Source organism: Nipponia nippon, unplaced genomic scaffold, assembly GCF_047370975.1.
Source record: "Nipponia nippon isolate SJK-2023a ecotype South Korea unplaced genomic scaffold, ASM4737097v1 scaffold_1, whole genome shotgun sequence".
In the NCBI taxonomy this organism is placed as follows: Eukaryota; Metazoa; Chordata; class Aves; order Pelecaniformes; family Threskiornithidae; genus Nipponia; species Nipponia nippon.
In genome coordinates this window covers 133,683,769-133,710,664 of record NW_028262290.1, presented here as the reverse complement: position 1 = coordinate 133,710,664, position 26,896 = coordinate 133,683,769, and the positions used below count along the sequence as shown (strand labels likewise).

The window sequence follows — 26,896 nt, the reverse complement described above, 5'->3', positions numbered from 1 at the left end:
TATTTATTTGACATCTTATTTAATAACAGTCTCTTTTATTAACCCAACATACACATTTATCCTTTTCCCAATTCTCTCATGTCTCATTTTTTGTTTTCTTTAATCTTTCTCTCATGTATAATTAATATTAATTAATTAATTAATTCCCTCTAACATAGTGTCCAGCTGTAAAATTCAGGTAAAAACAGTGAGAAGATGTGAGAATTTTGGTCCATGACCATTATTTTTATGAAATGAAATCAACACTTTGGCCAAAACTGAGAATGACTAAAAAGTGCATCCTTCTCTGCTGGAGTGACCACCATATCCTCTCATGAGTGGAGCTGTTCTGAATTTGATATTTTTCCTTGTTGAGCTTCTCTATTTATCTGTAGTGAGACAGTCAAACACCTTTGCTGTCAAGGGTATCTAAGTGGCTTTGCTACGAAGTTTGGATAATTTGGCCCAAGCTTTCAGCTGCTGTGGCTCTTCAGCTTTGTCAGAAGGAAAAATAAATGCAATCCTGATGTTGCAGTTTGGTATAAGTTGTTTGCTAAGTTTCTGAAGCCGCTAGGGAGCTTTGAGCTCTGACAGCAGGTTATTTTACTTCTAGTTGTTAAAACTCTGGAGGGAGGAACAGTAGCTATTCTGGTAGTAGATTTTCAGTGTCTCCATTTAGAAAAGCCAATATACTGTTTTTCCTTGAAGAAGAAATGACTGATGTTACTTAAGAAACAGTATCTTAACACTGAATGAATGATTTTTGCCTTGTTATGATCTTCAGGAGAATGACTAAGATGATTGTGGTAATGCAGCTGCAACAACATCTGGAGTCCTCAAATTACCTTGACATTAGCTAGTTGGATTTAGGTCTGAGTGTAGCACAGCAATGTCGTTGTTTGTCTTGATGTTTCTATTGTTCAATGAAGACCAATTATTTTAGGTCTGCCAGCTTCCCTTAATACTGCTGTCATGCTATGGTAACAGGAGAGATAGTGGTTATTTGCTTACCTACAGATCTTGCAGCATCAGGTCATTCCTGAATGACTCTGTTCCTCACTCTGAGAAAATCCAGAAAGTAATACTACATGACTGCTTGGCCACCTGAAGGCATTTTTTACCCAGGCCTTGTTACGGTGCATCTGCATGCTTAGTTCTCAAGCAGTAATTAGTGGGTTGCTGCTTGACTGCAGAAACTCACAGAAGGGCTCTGGAAGCACAGCGATGAGATATTCAATATTCTAAGAAAATATTTTATTCTCATATGTGTTTCTGGGGGAAAGAATTTCTGGGGAAACAAAGAGGCCACTCCTATTCCAATCAACTTGTTCCAGATCACAAGTTGTATTGTACATGAAGCCCTCTCATTCACCCAGCAGCCAAACCTGGCCCTTATGTCTACAAAATTTAAAAAAAAAAAAAAAAAAAGGAACATCTTTACTCTCATTCTTTAAAAATTTTTCATATCTGTGATAAGAATGGGTCATATATTTCATTCTGGGGAACAGCCAATAAAAATATCTTCTACATTTTCCATCTCTTGTGCATCAGAACAAAGTGGCGTCAGTCCTGCCTTCACCTGAGGCCCATACAATTCCCCACCACCTTTTCTTGTGCTCCCAGCAGGTTAAGGTTCTTGCAAGTTCTGCTGTGTAATAACATGAGTGACAAGGTTCTGACATGACTTCTCCGTTTGGGAAGAAAGTTGGATAGAGCCACCTATGTCATTCAAATGGTAGCTACAGTTTCTTCTACTCTGTGGGGTTTTACCTGCCATTTCAAGGCATCTGTGTGTCCTTTCCATAGTATGAAAAGGGACAAAGGGGCTGTTGTATGGGTTGAAATCACATCCTTAATTCTTACACGTTTTTGTAATAGAACAGTATAATAGAAAGTTGCTCAATGTATTTTACTTGGAAATTGCAATTAATCAGAAGACTGTAAGGAGTCAGACCCCAAACCTAGTTTCAATACCATTTCCTTTAGTGAGTTTTACACGTTACCTTTTCAATAAGTGGTGACAGGCAGTGCATTTCTGGGTGATTATAGCATATGTCAGGTGGGGTTAACGGGCACAAGGCCAGAGGAAAAGTGAGTAACTACTTGAGATGTACGGTAATCCCTTAGAAATGCACTGCCTTATTCCCTCCTGATATTATAAAATGATGTTTATTAAACAACGTGATCCAAATCCTGAGGGGCACTAGACCTCTGATACTAATACTGAGTTCACCAGGAGACTTGATGCCAAATTGGTCAGGAATTAGAGTATTTACCTCAAGTCTATCCACCTACAAGAACCCTTCCCTGATATGCTTATTATATCTATGTCCCTAGTCTTGGAATGATGAATGATCCACATCTGGAGGCCAGGTCTTTAGATAATGGTATATGCTGATTAACGCTGGCTAAGGAACTAGCCCTTAATTTAATGCGATATGTTGATGTGGCAGGGTCAATAAATGACTGCAAATAAAGTGAGGGCCTTAATTTGTAGACTCTGAGAAACTGTATATGTTGGAAAGATCGTTTAGTCCATGCTGCTTTTCTTGGCAGAATTTTGTAGACCATCTTCAGAAAATGGCAGTCAGTTCTCAGCTTCTGAGTGATGGGCTTTAAATCGGATCTTTTGTGTTAGTCTCTTGGGTCAATTCAAAATTAACTGACTTGGCTTTTCATCAGTTGAAAAAAGAAATAAGACTAGATCTTCCCATCAGATTGTTTTCAGTCATAACTCAGTGCCCACATTTCAGCTATACTCATTTATAAGAGCAGAAACTTTGCCCCGCATATTTTAAAAATGTGTCAAGTTGATTTTATAGGCAGTAGCATTATAATAAACTTCTCCAAACTTAATCAAGCTTGCTGGTTTATTTGGATAGTCAATAGTAGTATCTGATTTTCATTCCAGCATGGATTAGAAACAAATTCCTCATACTTTGAATTATTTTTTTTTATCAGATGTCTTGTTTTCTAGCCAACCCCTTACTGGGTCTGGACTCAGATTTGGAGATGTAATCGTCTGTAATTTGTAACATCAGATGCATATATTGTATACCAGTTTAAATCAGGCAACTTGATCAGATTTGGAAGAAGTTATCATGATAACAGTACTATCACTTGCACTATCAGCTTGGCAGATTTCACAATATGTGGGACAGATTTTCAGTAGATAATTATCAGTCTGATTAGACTATCCCCATAGAATCCCTTCAGAAGGATTTTTAATCTCCAGAGGGGAAAAAAAAAAAAAGAGGAAGAAAGAAAAAGAAAAAAAAAGAACGCCCCCCACATGCCATGGAAAATCCCCTCACCACCCAGATGAAGCAACAGTCTTTTTCAGAGAGATCTGAATCTGAGTTTCTGAAATGCCACCTTGCTGTTTGCAGTTCTACATTTCCCCTCTTGGCTTCTGCTTTCTGATGCAGAACAACTATATGTTCCTGAAAAAAAACATGGAAGAACTCTGTGGGAGAGATAATCTTGCTTCCTGGCCAGCTTTACTTAGTAGAGGATTTACTAAATAGGAAGCAAAATGAAAAAAAGAGGGAGAATGGCAGGACAGTGGAGAAATTATTACTTGGGCCAGGTGTGAGATGGGATAGAGATGAAGAGAATGTGAGGAAACCGAGAAGAAAGGAAAGCATGGAGCAAATAGCTAGTAAGAACAGGACTAAAAACATTCAGCCAGTTTTGCGAATATCCAAAGGTCCCTGCTTTGACTCTGGCAGCTGAAATCTGTGGTTGAATATTTTCCCTCTGAATCCACATGACAGCATTATAACAACTCTAAAAACATCATCGTTATTTTGTACATTGCTATGACCTTTCCTGGAGGATGCAGAATCCCTACTGCTTGATAATGCAGGGTACAAAATAAATCCTTTCCTATTTTTTTTAGTAGAATTAGTTGGGAGAAGAGTCTGGGGGAGTCTTCTTCCTCCATGTCTTTTCTTTGAGGAACATTTTGTCAGGTGGTCAGTGCTGCCATTGTGTGGTGGAGGCGTACAAGTTCCTCCTTCCCGGAGGGCTGAGCAAATGCAATGGACTATATGATCCGCTTGGATACGTACATATCTCAAGAGAGCTGAAGATGCCCAGACCATCCTACTGAGCATTGTCAAGGTGACTTTTTCCTGTGGTGAGACAGGTTTGCATTATTTGACTTTCGAAGAGGTATCCTATGTATCCTTGAGTAGGTACTTAATAGAGATTTAATAAGTTATGTTCAGTGTAGCAGCTAAAGAGCAGCTAATTATGAAAAACATATTACTGTAGAACTAACAGGCATGCAATAAAAACATCTATTACATAAATTGTTAATCCATAAAAAAATGTGTTTCTGAGACCATTGGTATTTATTTAACGTACAATTACTGTCTAATTTAATCTAAATTAAATGCCTGCTTGAGACATGTAATTTGAAGTGTTACTGAGCTTCCTTCTCCGGTATTAAAAGCAAGAAATCAGCAGCTAATGCCTGGAGGCCAGATCTCTACCATTTAAATTCAGGTACCTCAACACTAACATTCATAATTTCAGCCATTTGGAAAATGTTTTTCATAAGAATGTATTTGGCATTAAAATCTTCCTTTCCCCCTCACTCAGGGCCACATCCTGCCAACTGAGTCAAACCTCTGACTTAATCCAAATGAAGTTTTGATTGAATAAAAGGTCCTGAATTAAGACCTGAGAAGAAAATGTGTTTTCTTATCATAGAACACAACCTTTGCAAAATGTTCTAGCTCCTGCCAGTGCTGGAAGGGTAAATTATCATTTGACTCCTGTATGGACATATTTATTTAGGACACGTAGCCTGATGACTCAGGAAGTTATGTAAAAACTGACCCAGTTAATTTTAGATGCTATTGTTGGAAGAATATCAATGAAAATTAATCAAATAGTCACGAAGGAACCACAGGGAAGGAGCGCAGAACACTGGTGGATAGACTTTTGGCAGCGATCATCGCAACAGTTTTAATGAGAGGAAAACACATTCTCAAGTAAATTAGAGAGTAATGACATGATTAAATGGTAAATAACAGTTAAATACATGCTTGGAGGTCCAGGACAGAGACTGTGGAGTTTTTGTGTTTTGCGTGTATTCCTCTCCAGGCTGCTCTGAGTAGCCAGAGGAGCTCACCAGAACTCTGCCTGTAATTTAGGGTCGGATTGTAACTTTTAAGACACTGAAGCTGAAAGAGCTGTTGGGGCCCCGCTGCTGAGGCTGAGAAAGCTGAGGCTTTCTCCATAACTCCAAAGCTTTGCCAACCTTTTGGTTGTTGACGTGTCCTTGTTCCTCCACCAGCCACCTCCCCTGAGCAATGGCCAGCGCCAAGGCTCTGCTCTCCTCAGCCTGCTGTCACCCAAAAAGTGACTGTGCAGGAGACATCTGCTCTCCTTATGCACAGCGGGGGAGATGGAAGGGGTCTGTCTTCTGCTGAGGCAGGTTTAGTCCCCACTAACGGGGTGTTTGCACATTTGCTGGCAAGCAAATTGAAGTTGCATATAATGATTGTTCGTGCAAACAAGGAGTGCTGTGGTGCTGGCTGGGAGTGTACCCCGTCCATATGGTTCCTTTCCCTGTCTGCTGAGGAAAGGATGTGAAAAGAATAACATTCACAAGTTGTCTTCATTCTCAGATGTTTCTTTCTCAAAATGGGAGGCTGTACATACAAACTCTGACTTGTTAGCTTTACTTTGTCCAGCTGTAATACACAACACAGTTGTGTGATGAGTCCATTGGAGGGGAACTGGCCTGGTTCAGAAGTCTTTTACCTACTTTCTGTTTGCCACTTTCCATTTCAAGTTGTCAGGGTAAGGATACCACAAAAATGGAAAACTGAAATAACTCCAGGTTCTCTTTTTATAGGGTTTAACACTTTCTTGGTTTTCAGTAAGTCCAGGTATAGTTGCTCCAGCAACTTTGGTCAAATGAGGCAGAAGCTTCACCTATGTCGTTCCTTACTGTTTGGCAGAACTAGAGGGAGCACATGGGGAGCGTGTCTGTTACAAAAGAAGAAAAAAACAGGGCTCAGTGTTATACTGGGAAATCAGTCCACTAAAAGCTGAACTACTTGCTTAGATGGTAATTCAAGTGATCAGCACACTGTGTCCTTCAATAACAGCCTGGCAGCTTGCTCATTAGTATAATACAGTATTAGTTTTCTCTTTCTGCCTTCCCACAACAGATTATTTTCTTACATAAAGCTGAATATTGTATTTCTCCTCCACTAATAGCACTGGAGGAGGGAAAAGGGCATAATTAAAGAGTACGTGTTATGTCTTTGTTTTAAAGGTTTATATTTTTACTTCAAAGGTCAGCAGATAACAGCTCATATACTGCATATTTCTCCAACACATAACATGGTTTATAATGGTTTCCATTTGAAGCTAGTCTTTTTTGCTTAGATGTACAATTGTGCACCCACAGGTTTTTTGTCAGGAAAATGTAAACCAATTGGTGAGTGGATTTTCAGAACTACTTAGTAGTGTTTTAATGTTGTTTCTTGAGTAAATCAAAGGTTTATCATTGTCTTTACTAGGATCATAGCAAACGAATATTAAGTGCTTTTGCAAATTCTACCCTGGATGCCTAAATATTGGATCTGTGATGGAAACAGGTACTTTTAACATTTAAATTACAGAAATTATTAAAATAATAGTTAGCACAAAACCATGCTCACAATTTCCTGGCACACTGCATGAGCCTAATTTTTAAAAATTCTGCTATGTTTCTGAAGTGCAAACTCACCGAGCACATCAAGAAGATCTGAGAAATACCCCTGTATGTATAATCTTTTTTCACTTATTGACTGAAATGATTGGATTTTTAAATACTGTTTCTTTTTTTATTATTAATATGTGACATTTTTACTCATGTTTATGGACAGAAATAATTGTGGATACTGCCAGGGCCATTTCAAGCGCTGATTAATAGATGCCTGTCATTGAGTCAGGCACTCAGATTCTAAACGGCCCAAAAGCACCTGCAGCCTCAAAGAAGAAATGCCCATTTAAGGCTGGGCTGAAAATCAAGCACTGATGTTTTAACATGACTTTCCATTTTATAACTGAACTTCTTCTGTTTTTATAAAATGCCACTAATCTATAACAGTTATGCACCACTGTGAAAGCATACACTTTTAGAATACAGCGTATCTAAACCAAAAACATCTTTTAAAGCCAGCATCACAGCTGGCACCTTTGTCAGCAGGCACAGTAGAAGGGCCAAGAACTGCTGCTGATTTCTAGAAATTCACGTGAGTTGGAACCTCCAGGATTCAAAATGCTTGTCTGACTCCTTTCTCACCTTAGAGTTGGTCAGTGGGGTGTCAAATATGTGCTTGATCTCCTTCTATCAAGGGAGATGACTGATTCTTTTCGTGGTGCTTGTTACTATTTTCTTCTTGTTTTTCTTAATTATTTGGCATGAACTACAGCCCATCTTAAAACCATTACTTGACTGGGATTCCTTTCTTTCCATTTTGTTACTTCTGCACTCCAGGGGATTTCCTTGAGGAAGCTAATATCTTTCGTAGGTTGCTGTAGTGACACAGGATCCAAGTTTCTTTGTTAAGAATTTCCATAACTCATTCAGTCACAGGCGGTGTTGGTACTGTTGGCTAAAGTTATTTCCTCCCTTTCTAGCAAGTCACCTTTACTTTTTGAGGGTAATTACACTGAAGAAAAGCCCCCATCATGTTGACTTGATTTGGCAACACTTTATCTTATTACCATGATCTCTGTTGGGAAAGATGTTTTCTGTATGGCTCATTGCATGGATCCTGACTCAGCCAGGGATGATTATTATAACATTGATACTAGGAAAATAATTAGGAAACCAAGCAGACAAACTAACATTATAACAATGTCTATGAGTTATATTGTGTATAGTTGCCTAAGAGAAGAAAAAGGCATTGAAAGAGTCTTTACGTTTATTGCCACACATACCTCAGAAAATTACGATGTGGCAGTAGCAACATTTGTGGTCATACAAAATTTTCAAAATGTGCAGGGGAAACATGGTAGAGCTTTCCCTTCTTCACAGAAGCTGTATAACATGAAGGATAATGGTGTCTTAAAAGTGCTGTTGGATTTCTCACAGACCCAAAGGGTGAATTGTAGATGTGGGGAGTCTGCGCCTGTTCATTCTTCTTCATTTCCTTTAAATGCTGTATGTACGACTCACTTTACGTTGTTGGCACTCTCTTCTTATGAATCCAAAGATCACATGTGTAACATGCAGACAGAAATAAATCCTCTAGGTAAAAGAAAGTAGAAATTGGCTAAAGATCAAAGGTTATCCTCATTCCACTCCTTCCTTCGCTTTTATTATCCTGTCTAAATTTGGTCTTTTGTAGAGAGGATTGGGTGGTTGTTTTTTTTTTTCATGAGGAAAGGTTGCGCTTAAATGAGAGTTTAAGGTTTTATTTGTTTTTCAACTCCGTATGTAATTTGAACCACAGTGTAGTTACTTTGCTAGAATCAAACCTGCAGTTCTTAAAGGGTATAGAAGATTGTGAAGTGGCTTAAGGAAACAATATTTCATCTCATGTGTATTGTGATCATCTATAGATTAAATGACAAATAGATCTTTTTTCTTTTTTTTTTTTTTTCCCTCCAAACAGCTAAACCAAATCTGGTATCATTAAGGTCCCTATTCTAAAAACAGTTGGGCAAATGATTAACAAAGCCCTAAGATGTAAATGGAACTAATTGTGTGGTTGCTTGTTTGCCAGATCAAGCCTTAAGTCTGTGTCTTGGAAAATTTCTCTAGAAAACATGCTTGTAATTTTCGTAGTTTTTAATTTTTGATTACGTTCTTCACTGGAACATAATAAAAAGATGTTGATTTTCCTGTCTTCATAGAGCCCCAAGCTTTAGCAGGTACCTTCTAAATGCTTTATTTAAGGCTATGAAATGCACTGGAATGAGTAATGATCATCAGTAGAGCAACTAAAACAGACCAACTAGAAAAGTTAAGAACAAGATGCAAAGGGTATTTAACTTCAATAGTTTCAAAGCTTTACTTATCATTACTCACTTAAAGGAGATTAATCAAAAACAATAGCTGTCCCAGGAAACTACCACAAAACTTCTCTCCAAAATCTTGTCTCCAAATTAACATTTTTTCTTGCAATTGCTTCTTGTCATTAAAACTGAAATAAATTAATTTTACTTGAATCATGGGTGAAAACTTTGTGGTAGTGTTTATGTAGTTATAGATCACCACATAAAATGAAGTACCATCATTTTTGGCTGTGGTACAGAATTGCTTAGAACATTGTTGGTCAGGAGTGAGCGATACTGGTAGAGACATCTACGAAATTCTGGACAGTTTCAACTTATACCAAAACCTTGAATCAAAGTAAGTGATCCAGTTGTTAGAGCTGCCTCTAAAAACACTTCAAAATAGAGCTAAGAGGTAACATATGTTTCCACTATTTTTCACTCCATGGTTGTACATTATACTCAAACCGCAAAGACAAAGGAAGAAGCAATTTGTAAATAAAAATTTCATTTGAAAAATACAATTACTTTTAATTACAGCTTAACTACAAATATTATTTGTCATATTGATGCCATAAGTGACCAGGGTTATGTCAGATATCTCTAAATAAGTCGGGTATATGTTGCACTGATGTGCAAATAGGAAGAGAATCTGGGGTGATAACGGTTAATGATGGTAAGAAGAGAGACAACCTCATGTTTCAACTAATCTCCAGCTATTAGGGATCAGCATGAGGGACATTATCTCACATCTGCCTCATACAAAATTCCATATACCTAACTCCAAAGCATCTGGTGTGGGCCATAGTCAGAAACAGGATACTGGACTAAATATATTCCATGCTCCCTGTGCAATATCCTTGAGCTTTCTACATTCTCATGCAACAGATGTGAAATATGCCAGTAATATCTGTTCTGCTTTAATTATTTACACTACTGTATTTGAATACTAGGTTTTGGTCACCTAACCAAGCAATTGCTGAAGCTAGCGGATGGTCGTGTGGTGCTGGCACTGGAGGGAGGACATGACCTTACTGCCATCTGTGATGCATCTGAAGCCTGTATAAACGCCCTTTTAGGAAATGAGGTAAAACATAAATTATAGTAGGTGGAGAGAATGATCCAAGTTTGCTGAAACTCCTATCTTTGATTTTCTTTTAGTAACAATAGCATCAGTCCTTTATTCATTTGGTATAAAAACCACACAGTTTGCATATGTCTTAGAAATGAGCAGACCTCAGATGAGCTGGTTTCGATAAATACCACTAAATTAGATGATTATATAAATCCTTTAGTGTTTGCCTAAAGTATTCCCAGTTCTGAGTAAGATTTAATACTTCAAAATTGCTTTTGGTGATATTGTGCTGAATACCAGACTTGACATCATTGGTAGTCATTGATGTGCATATCATCTATAAGGATCAGACCTTCCAGCCAACTATTATGGAAAAAAAATGGCTTTTGCAAGGTATCTGGTAGTCTTAGGAACTGGATATTGCAAAACCACATCTTTTGCAGTATTTTGATACTTCAACTGGCATGTGAAAGAATATATTTCAGAGGCTTTTGAAATTGAAGAACATTAATAAAAATGTGTCCAAGACTTCAAAAAAAATTTTTTAAGTTATAAAGTAAGATTCAGGTTGATCTGTGTGTAATTTAAATGGAGTGTCCAAGATTTGTCAAACTCTATATATTATTTAAAAACTTTTGAGAGTGGACTATCAGACTAAGTAAATATGAGTATGTGCTATTTATGTAAACAAACACAAGATAAGCATTCCTATTAGTGAAAATTGGTTTTGTTGTCCACTAGACAATATCATTTCTCCTACAAATATGGTGAGAAGGAAAATAAGCTTGCCGAAGGTGCAGTCAAAATCATTTATGAAAGGGCAAAAGCCTTTATCATAAATTGTGAATTTTGCAAGATCTTATTATAAAGTGAAGTGTGTTACTTTTTTTTTCCCCAGGGGAAGTGGTAATAGCTATATAATCTCTCCAATCAAATGTATGAGTGCCAAACATCAAGCTAGTCTGCCAATTCCCTTCCACTTCAAGACTTCATACCTATGTGAATATATGTGAAGTAATGTGTCTTCTGATGGATATTGGATAGAAGGATTTTCTAAATGTTCTTTTTAACCTTTGCTTTTTATCTTTATGACCCATTGAGAAAAATATTTTTACGCTTATCTTTTTTTACATTATACATGCAATGAATAAAGTGATAGCTTTTCAAATATATTCTCAGAAATGTAAAATACACATGTCCACAAAAAAGAAAAAGCTTTCATTGGGTTTTATCTACTATCACCTTTGACAAGTCCCATAAGGAGGGTTTTCCAGTGTGGTGACATGCACTATTGAAATAGATGTTCAGCTCAGTGTTGGTCCTTTTATTTAGGTGCTGAAATATGGATTACAAAACCTAGCTTGAGGCATTTGACAATCTTAGTGAATGCAGCATTGCCTTCCTGATCAGCTACCATTCCAGGGCACTCTCATTGATATTCTGTGTCGTCATCTTCCCTGCGGTAGTATCTTATAACATCAGTGGCTTTTCGTAGCCTTTCTAAACCCATTGTCTGAAATTTGCACCCTTGTGGAACTAATGCAAATGGTACAATGCTGGTGATATGATGTGTCTTCTTCTGTGTAGGTGCCTGGGTCCCTCTATCCGGGTATGACCATTTGGTGGTGCTACCCATTTATGAAAACCGCCTCGTTTTGTTTTAACACTGTATCACACCCAACTGCTGTTTCTGCTGTCACTGACTAGCCATTATCTGAGAAAAAATACCAACTGTGAGAAAAAGGAATGGGATAAGTGTACTGGAACAGAGACGTCTTCCATTTTATTTTAGAGTAACTAGAGACCAGGAAATTAGATAAATTGTGAGTCTATCTGTTTGCAAAATATAGCAAAGCAAATTTCAGGAGAGACAGAAATTCAATAACTGAGAATTAAGACAAACATAACCATGCAGCCATTTTTAATTCAGTTGTAAAAGAACATGATTATTAATAACTTGAAACATCTCATGCAATAAGCATTATTCTCATGTGCTCTTACTCACAGCTTTGTCTTCAGGGACATGCATTAAATGGCCTGGTGCAGCAGAATTTCAAAGAGAAAATATACTGTGGCTGCTAAGAGAAAAATACTCCAGAGAGGATGTTGTTACCAACACTACCACAAGAAACTGATGTTTGCTTAAAAGAATAAGTAAAGGTGTTGCCGAGGAGCAGACACTAATGAGGAAGTCTGATACCTAGTTAGCAGTTAGAAATCAGCACATCTGTTGACATCTATAGATTTATGGCAATCTACACCACATGGCCGATAGCATATACATTGCTTGATTTCAGCATAATATTAATGAACTTGCACAGCAAACTCCAAGCGTGTTTCTGCCAAGGACAGAAAACAATGTTTTTCTTCAAACGACCAATTATTGTAATTTGAGGATGCATTCTTCCTTGAATGCAATTCTTTGCAGGTGATTAATAGGATAATTATAACTTATTATCTGCCCTTCACTTTTACAAATAATGGTATGTAGTGCAACTCCAGTTTAAAAACATTGGCAGGATGAACTTCAGTTTCTAAATGCTACACATGTAATTGAACTCAAATTAGAAAGGTTGGGAAAGGCCTTTGTAAGGTACTCTGCAGTTTGTCAGATGTATTTATTCATGTGCTGAGGATTAGAATTCATAAACATTTTGTAGGATTTTTTTTAAAACTTTTTCTTTTCTTCTGTTGCTTTTGGCCACAACCTGTCAATACAGAAATTCACTGCTTCATATGTTCTATTACAAGCAGAATAACGTTTTTAAAAAAAGAGTAATTGTAAAACTAGCCACAACTTCCAGCTGTCATGGAGAGCTGGTTTGATATGCAGAGGTAACATCAAACTTACAAGTGAAAAATATTTTCTTTTCTTGTTTGTCTCTGAACACTGAGAAGGAAAATAGGTTGACATCCAAAATAGATATATTTTGCTCTTAGTTATGTGTGGCCTGTAGTACAGTGATCTGTTTAGCAAGAAAACTTTTTATTCTTCTCTTAGCAAACGCAAATGGAGCCACTAGGAAAAGAATACACTGTCAAGTTAATCTTCTTTAAATAATTTGAGCATGGCACCGGAAATTCCTGCATACAGTTGTTGATTTTGAAGACTAACCAAAAAACTATTAAAAAGGTCTCTTTTTCTTGGGAGAGCTCAGAATTTAAATGAGCTATCAGCCCTATCTGTGTGTGGTCAATACTTTTGAACTTCTCTGCAGAAGTACTTTTGAACAATCATTTCAAATTTTGACAGAAACACAAATGGGATCATAATTGTTGATTTTCTCTGATTGGAGGTACTGCTATTGTTGTTTCTTTCTAAGACCCAGTTCCCTAAACAGAGGTGCCTCGTGCCTTTTTAGGTACCTTAGGGTATCCAGGACATTGGCCCAGGACTGGTAGACCTAACACAGAATTTACAGGAGATCCACACCTTTTCTGAGTGGCAACTGTAGATCAGGCAAGACACCCTATAGTATCTGAAATGGCTCAGTCTAGTTTGGTTGTGTGAATCCCTCCTTAACTGATGAGAAAGCTAAAAAGGAAATTATAGAAGTAAAGATAAGGATAAATCTTATAAAGACAACATCATTAATTAGAAAGTTTATATATTAAAATATTTTTTAAAAAAGATTTCAAGATCTCAGGTTTTCTTGTCTGTACTTCCGTGTACAAGCAGAAAATTTCCATGTCACTTTGAGAAAAATCCATTTGACCATTTGCAGAGCTAATTAGGAAGCACTATAGGTTATCTCCTTGGAAGGAAATCTTCCTAAGAGGTGAGAAGAGATTAAGCAGCTGGATTCCCTTGAAATCCAAAATGAAAACATGGAAATCCTTCTGGCAGGTAAAAAGGCAGGATGAGCATCAGTTGCTTTAAAATATCCCTGAATTTTCTCGACATGACTACAGAACTTGTCCATTAAAAGAGCATCTGTCAAAACAAAGGAAATGATGGATTCAGATAATTAGAAAAGAGACATTGCTTTTCAACCTAAGCATTTCTGTGATGATCATATACTCTTCTGCTTAAAATTCAATTCTCTCATTTGTTGTGGTAGTCTAAATGATCTACAATTTTTCATAGATTGTTTGTATAGTTTCAAATACTTACTTTTAAAACATATATAGATATATATATTACTTCAATTAAGAAAACCATTAAATGTTAAGATTTGTATGTTGTTCCAAGAAGTGTGTGAATATTGGGTTGAATATTGAGATTTTTCCCCAAAATCTTTGTCATGGAGAATGGAAATTCCATGCTATTTTGTCCGTCCTAGCTTCATTGCTGTAAAAACCTCTGCTATGCCTTTCAGTGCCAGGTGGTGGTGAGTAAGGCTACTCTATACATACAAGGATAGGTTCTGGTTTCTTTCCTCCAGATTACTTTTGAAGAGGCACTACTTGGATTTAAAAAGCCCTCAGGGATAAACTTTCCTTGAGTTCAGTATCCTAAATCCTGCAGCTTATTTCCAACATAACTGCGTTCAGTTGGGGGTTCTTCTGTAGCCAGAGAGAATGAGGAAGTATTCCTTCAAGCACACAACTCTTTGAGTCAAAAACTAAGGATTTGGTTCTTCCTTTATCCCATCCCTTTTCAAGCAGCAAGATGGGATATTTCCATGGGACATAGAAGTCAGTCTAACATCACGGTCCCTCCAACCTGTCTACAGGTTTGGGCAGTGTCTCTTAGCTCAACATGGTACAGCAGTTTGCTGTGGTCTATAACAAGTGATAATTAGTCACAGACAGGGTCATGCTCTTCTTTGCATAGAGGAAACAGAGAAGTGCAGTCCACAGTGTGCTCTGCCCAGCGGGACCCTGCAACAAAGGCACACAGAGGATGCATGTCTGCTCTCATTGACTGTGGCAGCCAAGGCTGAATTTGGCCCTAAGTGCAAAAACATTTCTAAGTGACTAAATTTAACATCTTCTAGTAAATATTCTTCTGGCTTGAATTTCAGTCTGAAGCAGAATTTGACAAAACATTGTGATTGGTTGGCTCCCAAGCATGCTTGAAAACTTATACTGGACAATTTTCTTGCAGAGTGTGAAGTATGTGCTTCTTTCTTGCAATCTGTTGAGCTGGCACTTAGGAGGGGATGGTAATTTAAGTGGAAAGCTCATACTCTGCAGCTTTCCTGCTGCTGATGAAAAGTTGGCATTTTTCTCCTTTGTGGAATTCAGTGTGAATCTGGGGCTGCTTGCCAGCTACGCAGTGAGCTCTGCCAAGAGGGCCTGGACTGCGTTAAAAAGGGGTTATTTGCCGGAACAGGTAAGCATTTCTCTCTCCAAAATGGAAATATTCATGGAAGTGAATATGGCCTGAGATCAGTTTTAAATTGCATGGTCACAATCTCACATCCTCATTGTTAATCTGAGCATAATACTAGAAAATAATTAACCCTGAGTCTAAGCCACCTGTCAACTGTTGCGTGCATAAACCCGGAGTCCAGAAATTGGCCCAGAAATAGAGAATTAGGTGGAGCAGGAAACTGGAGCAATGTACGTGCCAGAGGTCAGCATGGTGACATCAAAGCCCCCAAGGTGGGCAGTGCTAGTCAGGAAGTGGTTTGGCCAAGGAAACAGAGAATATTCTGATGCCAAAGTTCCATATTTCCAAGGCATCCCTTATTTTTTCTGGGACTGATAGGTGCTAATGATCCTTTGTGCCTTTGAACCTATTCTCTACTGAAAAATGACTCATGTACAGCATTGTAACAGTGGATCACAAAAATACCTGCCTAAAGTGCTTATATATAAACAGAAAATGCAGACATTTTGACAAGATTGCTAATATAAGAACACAGAAGACCTGTGAGATCTTTGAATGTTGTCCTCTGTAATCATAGGCAACCCTAAGAGCAACAAAGCCCAGTCTTGGTGCTGATGTGCTTCTTGCACTGTTTATCTGAGAAAGGGAGGTTGTAGCACTTCCTCTTGCAGCCTAGGCATCCCTGAGGAGCCTGCCCGCCTTCTCCCCTTCCTCTGCTTCTGTCAGGACTCTCCATGCTCCTTACCTTATGCTTGCAATTGCCTCGCTTTTCAGTTATCTCTAACTGCACTCTGCAACAACCTGCACTGAAGCTAATTTTGGTGCTTTAAAACGTGACAGTGATGAGGACAATACAGATATTGCTCAATTTTCTAGATTTTCCAGCTCAGTACGGGGTGCTGTAGTTTCAGATTCTCTCCACGTTCCCAAGGATCATTTCAGATCGCCTTCTGGGCACATGAAATTTCCATCATGAATTCCTTCTTCAAACATTTGTTGATATGCCTCTGGCAGACTTTGGCAGCCCAAGTGATTTTTGCCCGTTTACATTGTTTTTCCTACTTCAAAAATGATTAGTGGACACAGTTTCTACTTTCATCTGCTACTTTGGGCACAAAAGCCCAATTCAGCCATGTAAAAGCTTTGAAAATGTGACCCTTTGTGTCTGGTCCAAACTGTCTCTCCAGTGGTTTGGTTATTTCTGCACTGACTTGAGCTGTTCTTCTCTGAAAGATTCCTTTCCTGACAGTGTATTTCCAGTGCTCTTTTCAGCTTCCTCTCTGTTAGCCTCCAGATTTAATAGACTTCATGATCTGAATGCCAATAAGTGTAGGAGGGAAGGTGATGGTGCCATAAATGCCAGGTGTAGAGTAATTTCTTTTGTTCACTGTTGGGTCTAACTGCTGATATTTTCCAGGGACACCCCTATGTCTATAGACTTGTATCCAACCAGTGGATAGCTGCCAACAGAAATCATTCTTTCAAATGCAGACAGTCTCGTTTCAAAGTGTATAGAAATAGCTGCCATAACCCACTGGCTTTGTTTCTGCAGTGTTTTTGTAACAGTACTGCATTTGGGCTGAACAGGGTACATGATGTAATGAACTTGCTTCTAGAGCCTGATAAGGTTTCCCTGATGTGGAAGAAGATCCAAGTTCTGCCTGGCTATCCCTAAGAGTGAAGAGGCAGAATAGCTCCAGAGCAGAAGCTGAACTTGGAATACAACATGAAACTTTTGTGGAAAAAAAATGTTAAGGAAATGATGAAACATGACTATTATATTCACATCACCTACAGATCTCTTAGTAGAGCTAACAGATGGAGTAATGATTGGGATAATTGTTGGATATCTGACACTTTTTCTTCTTTTCTTTAATAATTCTTCATCTTATCGTGATTTCTAAAAACACATATGCCATTTCTAAATATTCGTCTGATATGTCTAATATTCAAATGTAGCCTACTCATTAAACAATTTACTTCTGTTCTAATAAATAAAGAGGTGTCATTGATATATTAGGAAAAATCAAGACAATATTTCGGCTCCTGCAAAAATCCAGCTCTGAAGAAAGCTGAAGTATCCACCTTTTAATAGGAAATCTCCTCTATCTATCTCTGCATGAGTTGCTCCCAGCTTAATAATTTGTACAAGAGGTCTGCAGAAAGAATCTCAAGGTACTCAAAGGGCAAAACAAGATACAGCTCTCAGATCTTGCAGTCTGAAAATTCCATACCTTGTACCATTATTCCTACTGTTACAGCCTGGAGCTATTTTGTCCTGCTTCAGGGGAGTGAATTGTTTGTCAAAGCCTTAGGAATTAGGAAATTGTCAAAACAGAACCTTAAGCTAGCGTTCACTTCCCCTTCTGTGTTCCTGCACCCAGTACGACCAAACAGAACTTCAGGATTTTGTCTTCTTCCTGGCCGAAGGATAGATTGTTTTAAACAGAAAATAACAAGTGATAAAAGCAAGTGCTATTTATCTACATAACCCAAGGTATGGATTATTAAGATTATTATACAGATTATTGTTCTAAAACCCGTGAAGCTTGATCTGTTGGTGGGCATTTTCATAAATACGCAGTTTTCCCCCAGGTACCTGCAAGAGTTACCAAACAGAGTAACCTATGAAGATCGTGAAGTAAATGTGGTTTAAGAGTTGCAAATGTATCTGCAAATATTATTTTTATTGTAATTGTTCTCTTCATTCTGTTCCATGATATGTATTAGCAACAATCTTCCTTTGCAGTTTGGCCTCCTCAGTAACCAAGTAGAGTTGGGACCCAGTCAGATCCTACCAGCACTTCTATGCACACTTGCGTACTGCCCAGAATGGAGTGATTTATGCTATTTGAAAAAAAAAAAAAAAAAAACAACAACATAGTGCTATTGTTTGTAGCCACAAGGAAATCTTCCAGCTGCAATCCCGTATGGGATTCTAAGGAAATAATGACATGAACAGCCCTATTCATTTTAGTTACCGGGACTCCAAAAGACTGGTGGTATTTGCAATGTCTTTATCACTGACAGGCATTCACTGCTGGTCATAATGGTAAGATCCCAGAAGTTCTGGGATTTGTAGCTGAGCTTGCTTAAAATAGCACCACTAAGGGAGTATCTGCATTGCAGTTACTTCCCACTTTGTGTACTTGGATCAAAGCTGATTTTATCTACTTGGTGGGTAGCAAGGCAAGCAGTAGCAACCCAGAGGACAATATATGGTGGCTACTGAACTATTAACTTCACAGAGGAAGCTCCTTGGGTGGGCTTCACTTGACCTAGTTTAAAGTAGACCCAGGCATGCTTAAGAAGGGAGTTTTGTCTGCAGTACAGATGTCTCCTGTCAATGGTGGCCGAACTTCCTTAGCTTTAGAGAAGAGAGATTGGTATTGATATCACTCTTCCTTGTCTACCTTGACACGGTTGCTACTCCTGGCTCCGCAGGCAGCAGCTTTAGCAGGCTATGCAGGGAAGCGGAAAAACTGGCAGGACTCTAAGCATAGTTCAAGGAGAATATAGTTATTACAGTACAAGAAGAGGCATTTAGCCCAAGCAATCTTTTACCCTTTTTCTAGGAGAAAATGTATGGAAGGTGGACAAAAAAGCACATGTGGATGAATTTCAAAATACAGTTTGCTTGGTATATCTACCCATTGCAGGGCAAAAATAACTGTGCAGTAACTGAACACTTCCTTCTGCTAATTTACTATGATGCAGTCCTACTCAAAGAATTAGAACTGGCTAATTAAAATGCAGCTGACTCTATAAAAAACTTACTTAGAGAACTCTTGCTTCTGATCTGCATACCCATTTTTTATCTACTACTTTATTTGAAATTAATGCAAAGCTAGTAAAAGCAGCTGTGTTTTATGGTTTTCCCCTATAAATCCTAAAATGTGTAAGATGGTTAGATGTAATAACACCAGAAAAATAAAGATACTAAAGTGCACACTTCAGTTCCAGTGTGGCTTCAGCAAGGTTTTGTTTGGAGTGCCCAGCTGCATATACAGACGTAGTGGAATTTGGTTTGTGAGGAACCTACAAAAATTACACAAATAACTAGCATTTTTTTAATGAATAATACACAGACATGCACCTGCTTCAGAGACTCCATAGATTAGTCTTGCAGCCAATAGAAAAGCCCCTTGGAATTCAATTACATGGCTGGAAAACAGAAAACAAAATCATGGCTATACTTTTAGAACTGATACCAGCAAAACGTTAACCAGTTCTTGGGCTGAGCTTTTCCTGAGGATTAGATTGTTTCAGTTTGTTTTACTTCCCTGTGGCTTATTGAAAATTTATATTATTCTATTGTATTCTCTTCTTGCAGCTGGAGCCTCTCCCAGAAGATATTGTGCACCAAATCCCCAATATGAATGCAATAGCTTCTTTAAAAAAGACCACTGAAATTCAAAGTATGTTTCTCAGTTTGGGTTGGTGGGTTTGGGGTATTTTTTTATTATTAATTAATGTCATAGTCATTAAACTATTGTTTCAGAGGAAAGAGCGGGCAAATGTTTTATGTATAAACCAACATGCTGTGTCTAATATATATACATATACATACATGCTTTTATTTTTGTTTCTTTGACATCTCTTAGTTTCTGCTATGTATTTAGCCCTGAAAAAAATAACTCATTGAAATTATTTAGAGCTTTCTGATTCCTGAATATTCCCAAATCTTTCCATTCCAGAGCAGCTTGGATGAAATAGGTGTTTGTCAGTGAGGGACAGGAACAGACAGGTAAATTAGAACTCTAACAAATAGTTCCTTCGGATTCTATTTGTGCAGCCCTTTACAAGGTACTCACTTTGAGATGTACAGGAGCTTGAGATAGAGTTAAAAAGCTCAAAATGGGCACTGACCCATGGAACAACACTAACAAATCATGGTTTTATTCTGTTTCTGGTGCAGAGGGTACTTGATTGCTTCACTTGTGTGCCCTGACCCCAACCCTTTACTACTCAAATGCTTTATGGCATTTGCTCTCGTCTCTCTGTAAAATTTTCTCTTTGCCGTCAGTGGCCTTAATCCAACTGAGCAGACTTCCCTTAAATTCTCTAATCTTCTGCTATCTGCCATTTTACCGAGGCAGTGGGAGCTTCCTGACTTCTACTCTTTGCTGGCTCCTTAACAATAACAAATGGCTAACAAATGTTTTGCTTCATGTTAGATGAATCACAAATAATTGGGATTCATTTGTATAAAATAAATGCAGTTTTTAAAAGGGACACCATGCATTATCCATTGATCATGCAGCAATTAATCTGATTTTAGCTGTAAAGTGACAAATAAAATTCATTGTAGGTATATAATTCATCCTTCATATACAGTAGTCACCCAGATACGCAAATGCTCTAGGTAAACAGCTGTATATGATAAATTCAAGTAAATCGTCTGTATATGATAAATTCCAGTAAATCATTTTTGCTGGGTGGTATGTCCTCTGGTAGCTCATGAGTTAGTATCTTCCTTAAAATTCCCTGTTAATGATCTGGAAGGAAATTAAGCAAATTAAGGAAACTCGTACTATGCAAGATAGAGCAGATTTGCAAATGATAATAAGGACAAAAAGCTGAATACAGGCCACAGGCATTAAGAAAGAATATGTAATTCTGTTTGAAATAAGACACGTATTTAATGAAAATGCATCTGAAACAAAAAAAAGGGTGAATTGAGAAAATAAAAAATTAATACTGGCTCCAGAAAGGCTTAGTGTCTTAGAAATACACACAAATGATGACAGTTCAGAAAGAAGGAATGGATTTAGGAAGAAATATATAGTGTGTCTCTAAAAACATAGTTCAGAGCTCTGCAGAGTGGCTTAACTTTGCTTGTTCAGAACAAGCTTAGGTTTGAACTGAGCTGGTACAGTCACGGCAGTCCAGTGGGCTGTTCTTCTGAAACGTAAGTGGGGCTGCCCAGGGTTTGGTGTTATTTATCCACAATATTCTGTCTTTTCTTGCAGCTATTACCTAAAAGGATATGCATACATCATTTTGTCTGGAGAGAGACAAAGTATTAGAGAGGAATATGCTTGGATGATGGAAAGGAGCATTGAGGAAGTTTAGTATAGCTTTATGGAGGATGCGTATTTAGATGGAATTAAGAGAAGCAAGTGCATGTTGAATATTATAGAGAGTTATGCAGGCTGAAAAGCATTAGGCTGTGGGGTAGCACCTCGAGGGATACTGAGAAAGCCTGATTTGTTTGGATGATTGCTTGCATGTATACTGAGTCTGTATTTCTGTGATCCAACTTTGATAATGAATATTAGCAATATTTTAGACAAAAAAAGGCCCTCCTCTGAATTTGCTGCAAAAAACTGAAGATACAGTACTTAGACAATGAGAGGAAACAACTTTTTTCTAACTAGAATGGAATTTGTATAAATGTTTTGTTTGTGACAGTGATACAAAGCTCCTTTGGAAATGTAATACATTTGGAAGTAGTAGTTCCCACACCCATGTAATATGCTATTTCTAAACAATCCTGTTCACTAGCTTGCATACCACCCCCAAACTGGTTTTTTCAAGCAAGCCATGGTACAGCATGTCCAAATCTATCTGTGAAAAGCAATTACAAATGCCTGTAAGAGTGACAGAAACATTCACTTTTATTATTTCCTGGTAGTAATCAGTGCTCCCACAAATCTTTGAGGGAGACTTAAGCACATTTTCATGCTGAAAGCCAAAGCATACCTAGAAGACTGATTTGGTTTCATTGTTTGTTCTTGCAAGCCGTGGTTGCTCTTCAAGTTTTGTGTGAATGAAACCAGCAGTATGCTTCATTCTTTCCCCTGAGCTCCACCAAGTTCTTCTCAATGAGTGTAACAGGACCGGTAGAATTTCACATTCCAGTATAGCACAGCAGAAATGACATTTTCAGAGATGTGAGCAGTTTGAGGCAGATGCTTTTTGAGCTCATTTAATTGTCAATCCACAGCATACGTAGGGTTTCTAACAAAGCTCCTTTGCAGCTGCATGCTCTGATTGCCTCTCCGTTCCACAAGACTTTACCTGCAAATCTTTTGGTTGAGCTCACATGCAAGCCCTGTATGTTTTGTGCACAACACATAAATGTTGTTCTTTATAAAAAGAAGCTTATAAAGCTGTTCTGCTTGTGTTTTTAAGGTACAGCTTTCTGACTTTAAAGAAAAATCTATCACTGCTTTTTCACAAGCATCAGAAAGCCCTCTTTGCATGAGGTACCCGCTGCTACCTGGATGCTATTCCTAATTGGGACTGCTTTAAAATTTCCTCCCACAAACCACAAACACCCTGCCATGCACTCCCCTTCTCCAAGACCCTCCACTGCAGCATAGGTGCTGCCACCTGCTTCCTGGCCTGACTCTGCTCTCCCTCTTCATCGCTGAAGCCCCCCTCATAACACAGCAATGCAGGGAAACAAAGAAAATCACAGATCGCTTGGGAGTGAAGGGCAGTTGAATGGGCACAGAGAGCCCACTAATATGCTTGAATTGGCCCTGAGTTTTAATGTTACAAGAAAGTCAGGATTCAGGGGGCAGCTGGTGTGTAAGCCTGTGTGTGAATGAACGAATGCGATGTAGCAATCCTCACTGATGCTGTTTTATTGTTGCTGCAGGAGAGCAGCACAGTGGTAGCTGGTTGCTAATATTTTATTTTATGAATAAGAGCCCTTGAAAACTCCAGCAGTGAACATGGGTTCATTTCTTTTATAGGCAAGAGGGGGTATTATTCCCATGCCAACAGATTTGATTTTCTTGCACATCTGTTTCTGCAACAAAAACCCCACCCATTCTGCGAACATTTAGCTCATAAATTATAGGGTTTGAATTGGGTGTATATTGCAAAGACTGACTTTTGCACATATGATCTGTGAGAACATTGTGGAATGCTCATATAACTTTTTTGTTTGTTTTTAGTGTATTTTTTAATGAATAGAGAATATGGTTTCTGAGCACAGTAATAATAGAGAATATTTTTGTCTTGTTTTTATAAAATTTGCCAGGCTCCAATCATTGAGCCTACTGTTATGTACATAACTTTTTAGCTGTGTCTTTCATGCTTTTGGAGCAAAGCCAACCTCCTAACACTTAATCTCAACTTTGTAGGATACTTAATACACTTTACATTTTATCCCCAGAAGGTCCCTGTTATTTAAAGATTCTGCTAACTACTCAAACGTGCACACTATTAGAGTTCAAAGAAACATGCTGGCCATGCTCGCTGGTTGTTCTAGCACATTGACTTGAGCTTTCATCTTGCAATGATGTTTTTGAATAAAGACATTTTCAGGCTTTATTGACAGCTGCTTTCTCACTGGAGGGAAAAGTTCATCTTTCGAAAAGCCTGAAACTGTGTTGAGAGCTGTGTTACCAAAGAGGGAGTTTTCAGCAGCCTTTGTGCAGCACAGGCAGCACCACCGCTGGCCTGGCCTCCCAGCTGTCAAAGCCTCCAGCTACCCTCCGGATAAGCACCTCGACTCAGTCCGCTGCCCAGCTGCCAAAATCCTCCTTTTAGCCCTCGGAAAAGTCCCCTACTTGATCCCCTCTCTTTCACAGCTGTTGAAACCCTCCATCTAATTCCCAGATAAGTACCCTGACCCAACCTCTGCAGCAGCTGCTGGAAGCTTCTTGCTAAACACCGAATAAGCTCTGGTCCAGAGCTCCCAGCCTTCCCAAAGCTCCTAATTTCCAGGTGTCATCCACCTGGCAATTAGTGAGTGCTTGGTGGATTACTGGACTGTAAGAAATATATATGTAAATTCTTACTTGTTCACCTGGTAACCACTAATCAACCTCTGTTTTTTAATAGGACTGCAGTAGCAGACCATTTTATATGTTGATGATGAGTGACCTGCCATTATTATTTATGTTGCTCGAGAAGCTTCTTACTGTCTCTTCTGTTGCAGGCAGAAAGCTGAGAATACTCATGATTTTAATCCACTGCTGTGTTTTTACACAGCAAACCAGAAAGCTCTATTCCTTATGATATCTGGCAGCTTTCCAGCAGCAGCCAGTTCATATATGAAAGTTTTAAATAAATTATTGTTCTAGTATACGCCCTGAGGTTGGAGGAGAAAGAACATCCAGGACTAACAAACCTGATTGTTCTGGCAACATCACTTCAGTCCGAGCTGGCATTTCTGACTTTTTTCCTTTTCAATACAGTGCTGTGTGAGCACTTTGTACAACAATGTTCGTTTTTCTAGTCCCATTTACTGTATATGCATCAACTGTCTGCCATATCAGAGCTTCTAGGTATTAACCCTGCCCTGAACTCCCTTCACCTTGCGTAGATAAAGCCAATACCTTCTCTGACAGTATGAGTTCATTAGCCTGTGTGTTACTCCTCCAGTTTATTACCTTCTGGGGAAGGGTGTGACACAGCCCTTGGAATGAAAGCACTTTCCAACTTGGCATTCTTAGGTTCAGAAATATACCTCTTCACTGCAGTCTGAAATTTCAACTGCACTGCTTACACCGCAGTGATTTTAAATTATAATCACCCAGTGTTGAACTAAGTGATTACTATGCTTGTACCACCATGCTAGCTAAAATTCCCATAAATTATTATGTGTGTTTTCCTTAGGCAAGTACTGGAAGTCAGTGGAGCCATACTCTGTGCCAGTGGATTGTGCTCTGGCTGAGTCTCAGAAACAAGAGAGGGAGGAGACAGAAACGGTATCTGCTATGGCCTCTCTTTCAGTGGATGTTGAGCAGTGTATCCCTCAGGAAGGCAGCAGGTAAGCATATACAATTATAGCAGAGAGCAAGGTTTTCGTTCCAGTCACATGAGATGAAGATTGCTAGACTAAGGGTTGTTTCAAAATTATCTGCTAATTGAGGTACCTGGAATTTTTCATCCCTGGATTTGAGTCCACTGGAAGCAGAGGTACTCTATGCTAACAGGGTTTTTTTTTGGTGTGTGTAATTCTTTACGAAGATTCATGATTAGTACAAGAACCTTGTTTTCTTCCCATGTCTAATGCTCTCCACTACATAAAGAGTGCACTATCCATATGCAGAAAATAGACATGATCAAGTGTAATCAACCATATTCTTCTTACTGGAAGCTATTCAAACCTGGTTTAGTTTTAATTTTCTAGGAAGGCATTTAACACACGGTCAGATAAATTTAATAAGGACGGACTTAAATCATTATTAAATGATATTAGGCAGACATAAAAGTTACTTCCCTGGAAGCAATGGAACGATGCCAGTATAAAACTTAAAGCAATCCTGACCAGGATTAGGGCCAACATTTTCTGTGTACCAAGATGAAGGTAGACCAGCAATGAATGGGAAAGCTGTTTTTTCTAGCTTGTCAGCTGCTTTTTACATTAATGAAGATTGCTTTCAATTTCACAAATTGAGAAGATGATACAGTAACTGCTGTTGTGTTTTTTGCCAATTAGAGATGAAAAAAATGGACAGCCACTGAATACTGTGTCATCTACAAAACAGTATTTCTTCAAAGAGTTGTTAGGAATCAGAAAAGCCACTGCAGAAGTTCTTGGAGTTTCCTTTTTACTCGTTTTAAGGACAAATGTTCCTGGCCTTCACTAGTAGAGGAAGACCCAAAATGCAGTGGAACCATTCAGTTTCCATCACACAGAGAAAACAGGGGTGGGAGGAGGAAAAGAGAAAAAAGCCTTATAAGGAGACTCGTCAGCTCCCTGCAGGCTGTGGAGCAGAGCTGTGTAACAACAGGAGAGAAAGGAGGGAGCTGTGGGTAGGCAGAGCGGTGTTGGGAGTGGAGCCAGAAGGATCCATGGCTCCTGCATTGTGACAGCTACTTGTTTGATTCAGTTCTTGCCTCCTGCGTTGGCTCTTTTAATCAGAACTGAACTGATAGGCATCCAGGGAAATAGCGCAGTGCTAAAAGCTACGGATGTGTTTGGGAATGAACATCTCTCACAACAGTGGGAGCGCTCATCTGTCAATGAGTTAACAGACATGGCTCAAAGGGACACACAGCGAGCAGAGCTAGCTAGTAAAGTTTGCAGTATTTACATAATTACCTTTCCAATTGTAATTCTATTTTAATATGCTATGGCTATTGTTGTGCTAGTATTATTGCAAACAAATCCATAAAAGCCTAGGGAAGAATCCATGATGAACGGGAGACATATTTTAGATTTGTGAGAGTGCTAATCAGTGTTCAGCTAAGGAATAATGTAAGGTTTGTCATATAAATTTGTGACGGTTACAAGACACTTCTGCTAGCCAGGGACAGAAAGGTGCCTGCTCATGTGTGCATAGCTCTGAAATACAAAGAATTTTAGTTAAAGTGTTGGAAGTAATGCAGTCAAACAAAGCGAAACTTTAAATTGTCTGAAAAAGGGTGTGGTTAATTTTGTGTGTTTTTACATTGCTCAGAATAACCAAGAATTTTGTTTGTTATGCGCCTCCACTTGCTTAAAACTATAGCCAGGGAGAGCAACTGCTGATCCTACATGATTTGAACAAAATAACCCTTTGACTAACGCTGCACTTAATTATTGTATTTATTACCTACCTACTGATAACCTGTGACAGTTTCCACCCATTCTGAAAATGGAA

General features: G+C 38.5%; 1 protein-coding gene across 8 annotated transcripts in view; it reads left to right on the top strand.

Annotated features, from left to right (window-relative positions):
* HDAC9 (histone deacetylase 9) overlaps window positions 1-26,896 on the top strand; it is a 491,942-nt gene that overhangs the window by 451,056 nt on the left and 13,990 nt on the right. For all 8 annotated transcript variants that reach the window (XM_087773643.1, XM_087773615.1, XM_087773600.1 and 5 more), the window contains 3 exons: window positions 9,945-10,078; window positions 19,678-19,762; window positions 24,924-25,077. In XM_087773643.1, the coding sequence (XP_087629769.1) occupies window positions 9,945-10,078; window positions 19,678-19,762; window positions 24,924-25,077 (373 nt within the window). The remainder of the gene's footprint in view (window positions 1-9,944; window positions 10,079-19,677; window positions 19,763-24,923; window positions 25,078-26,896) is intronic.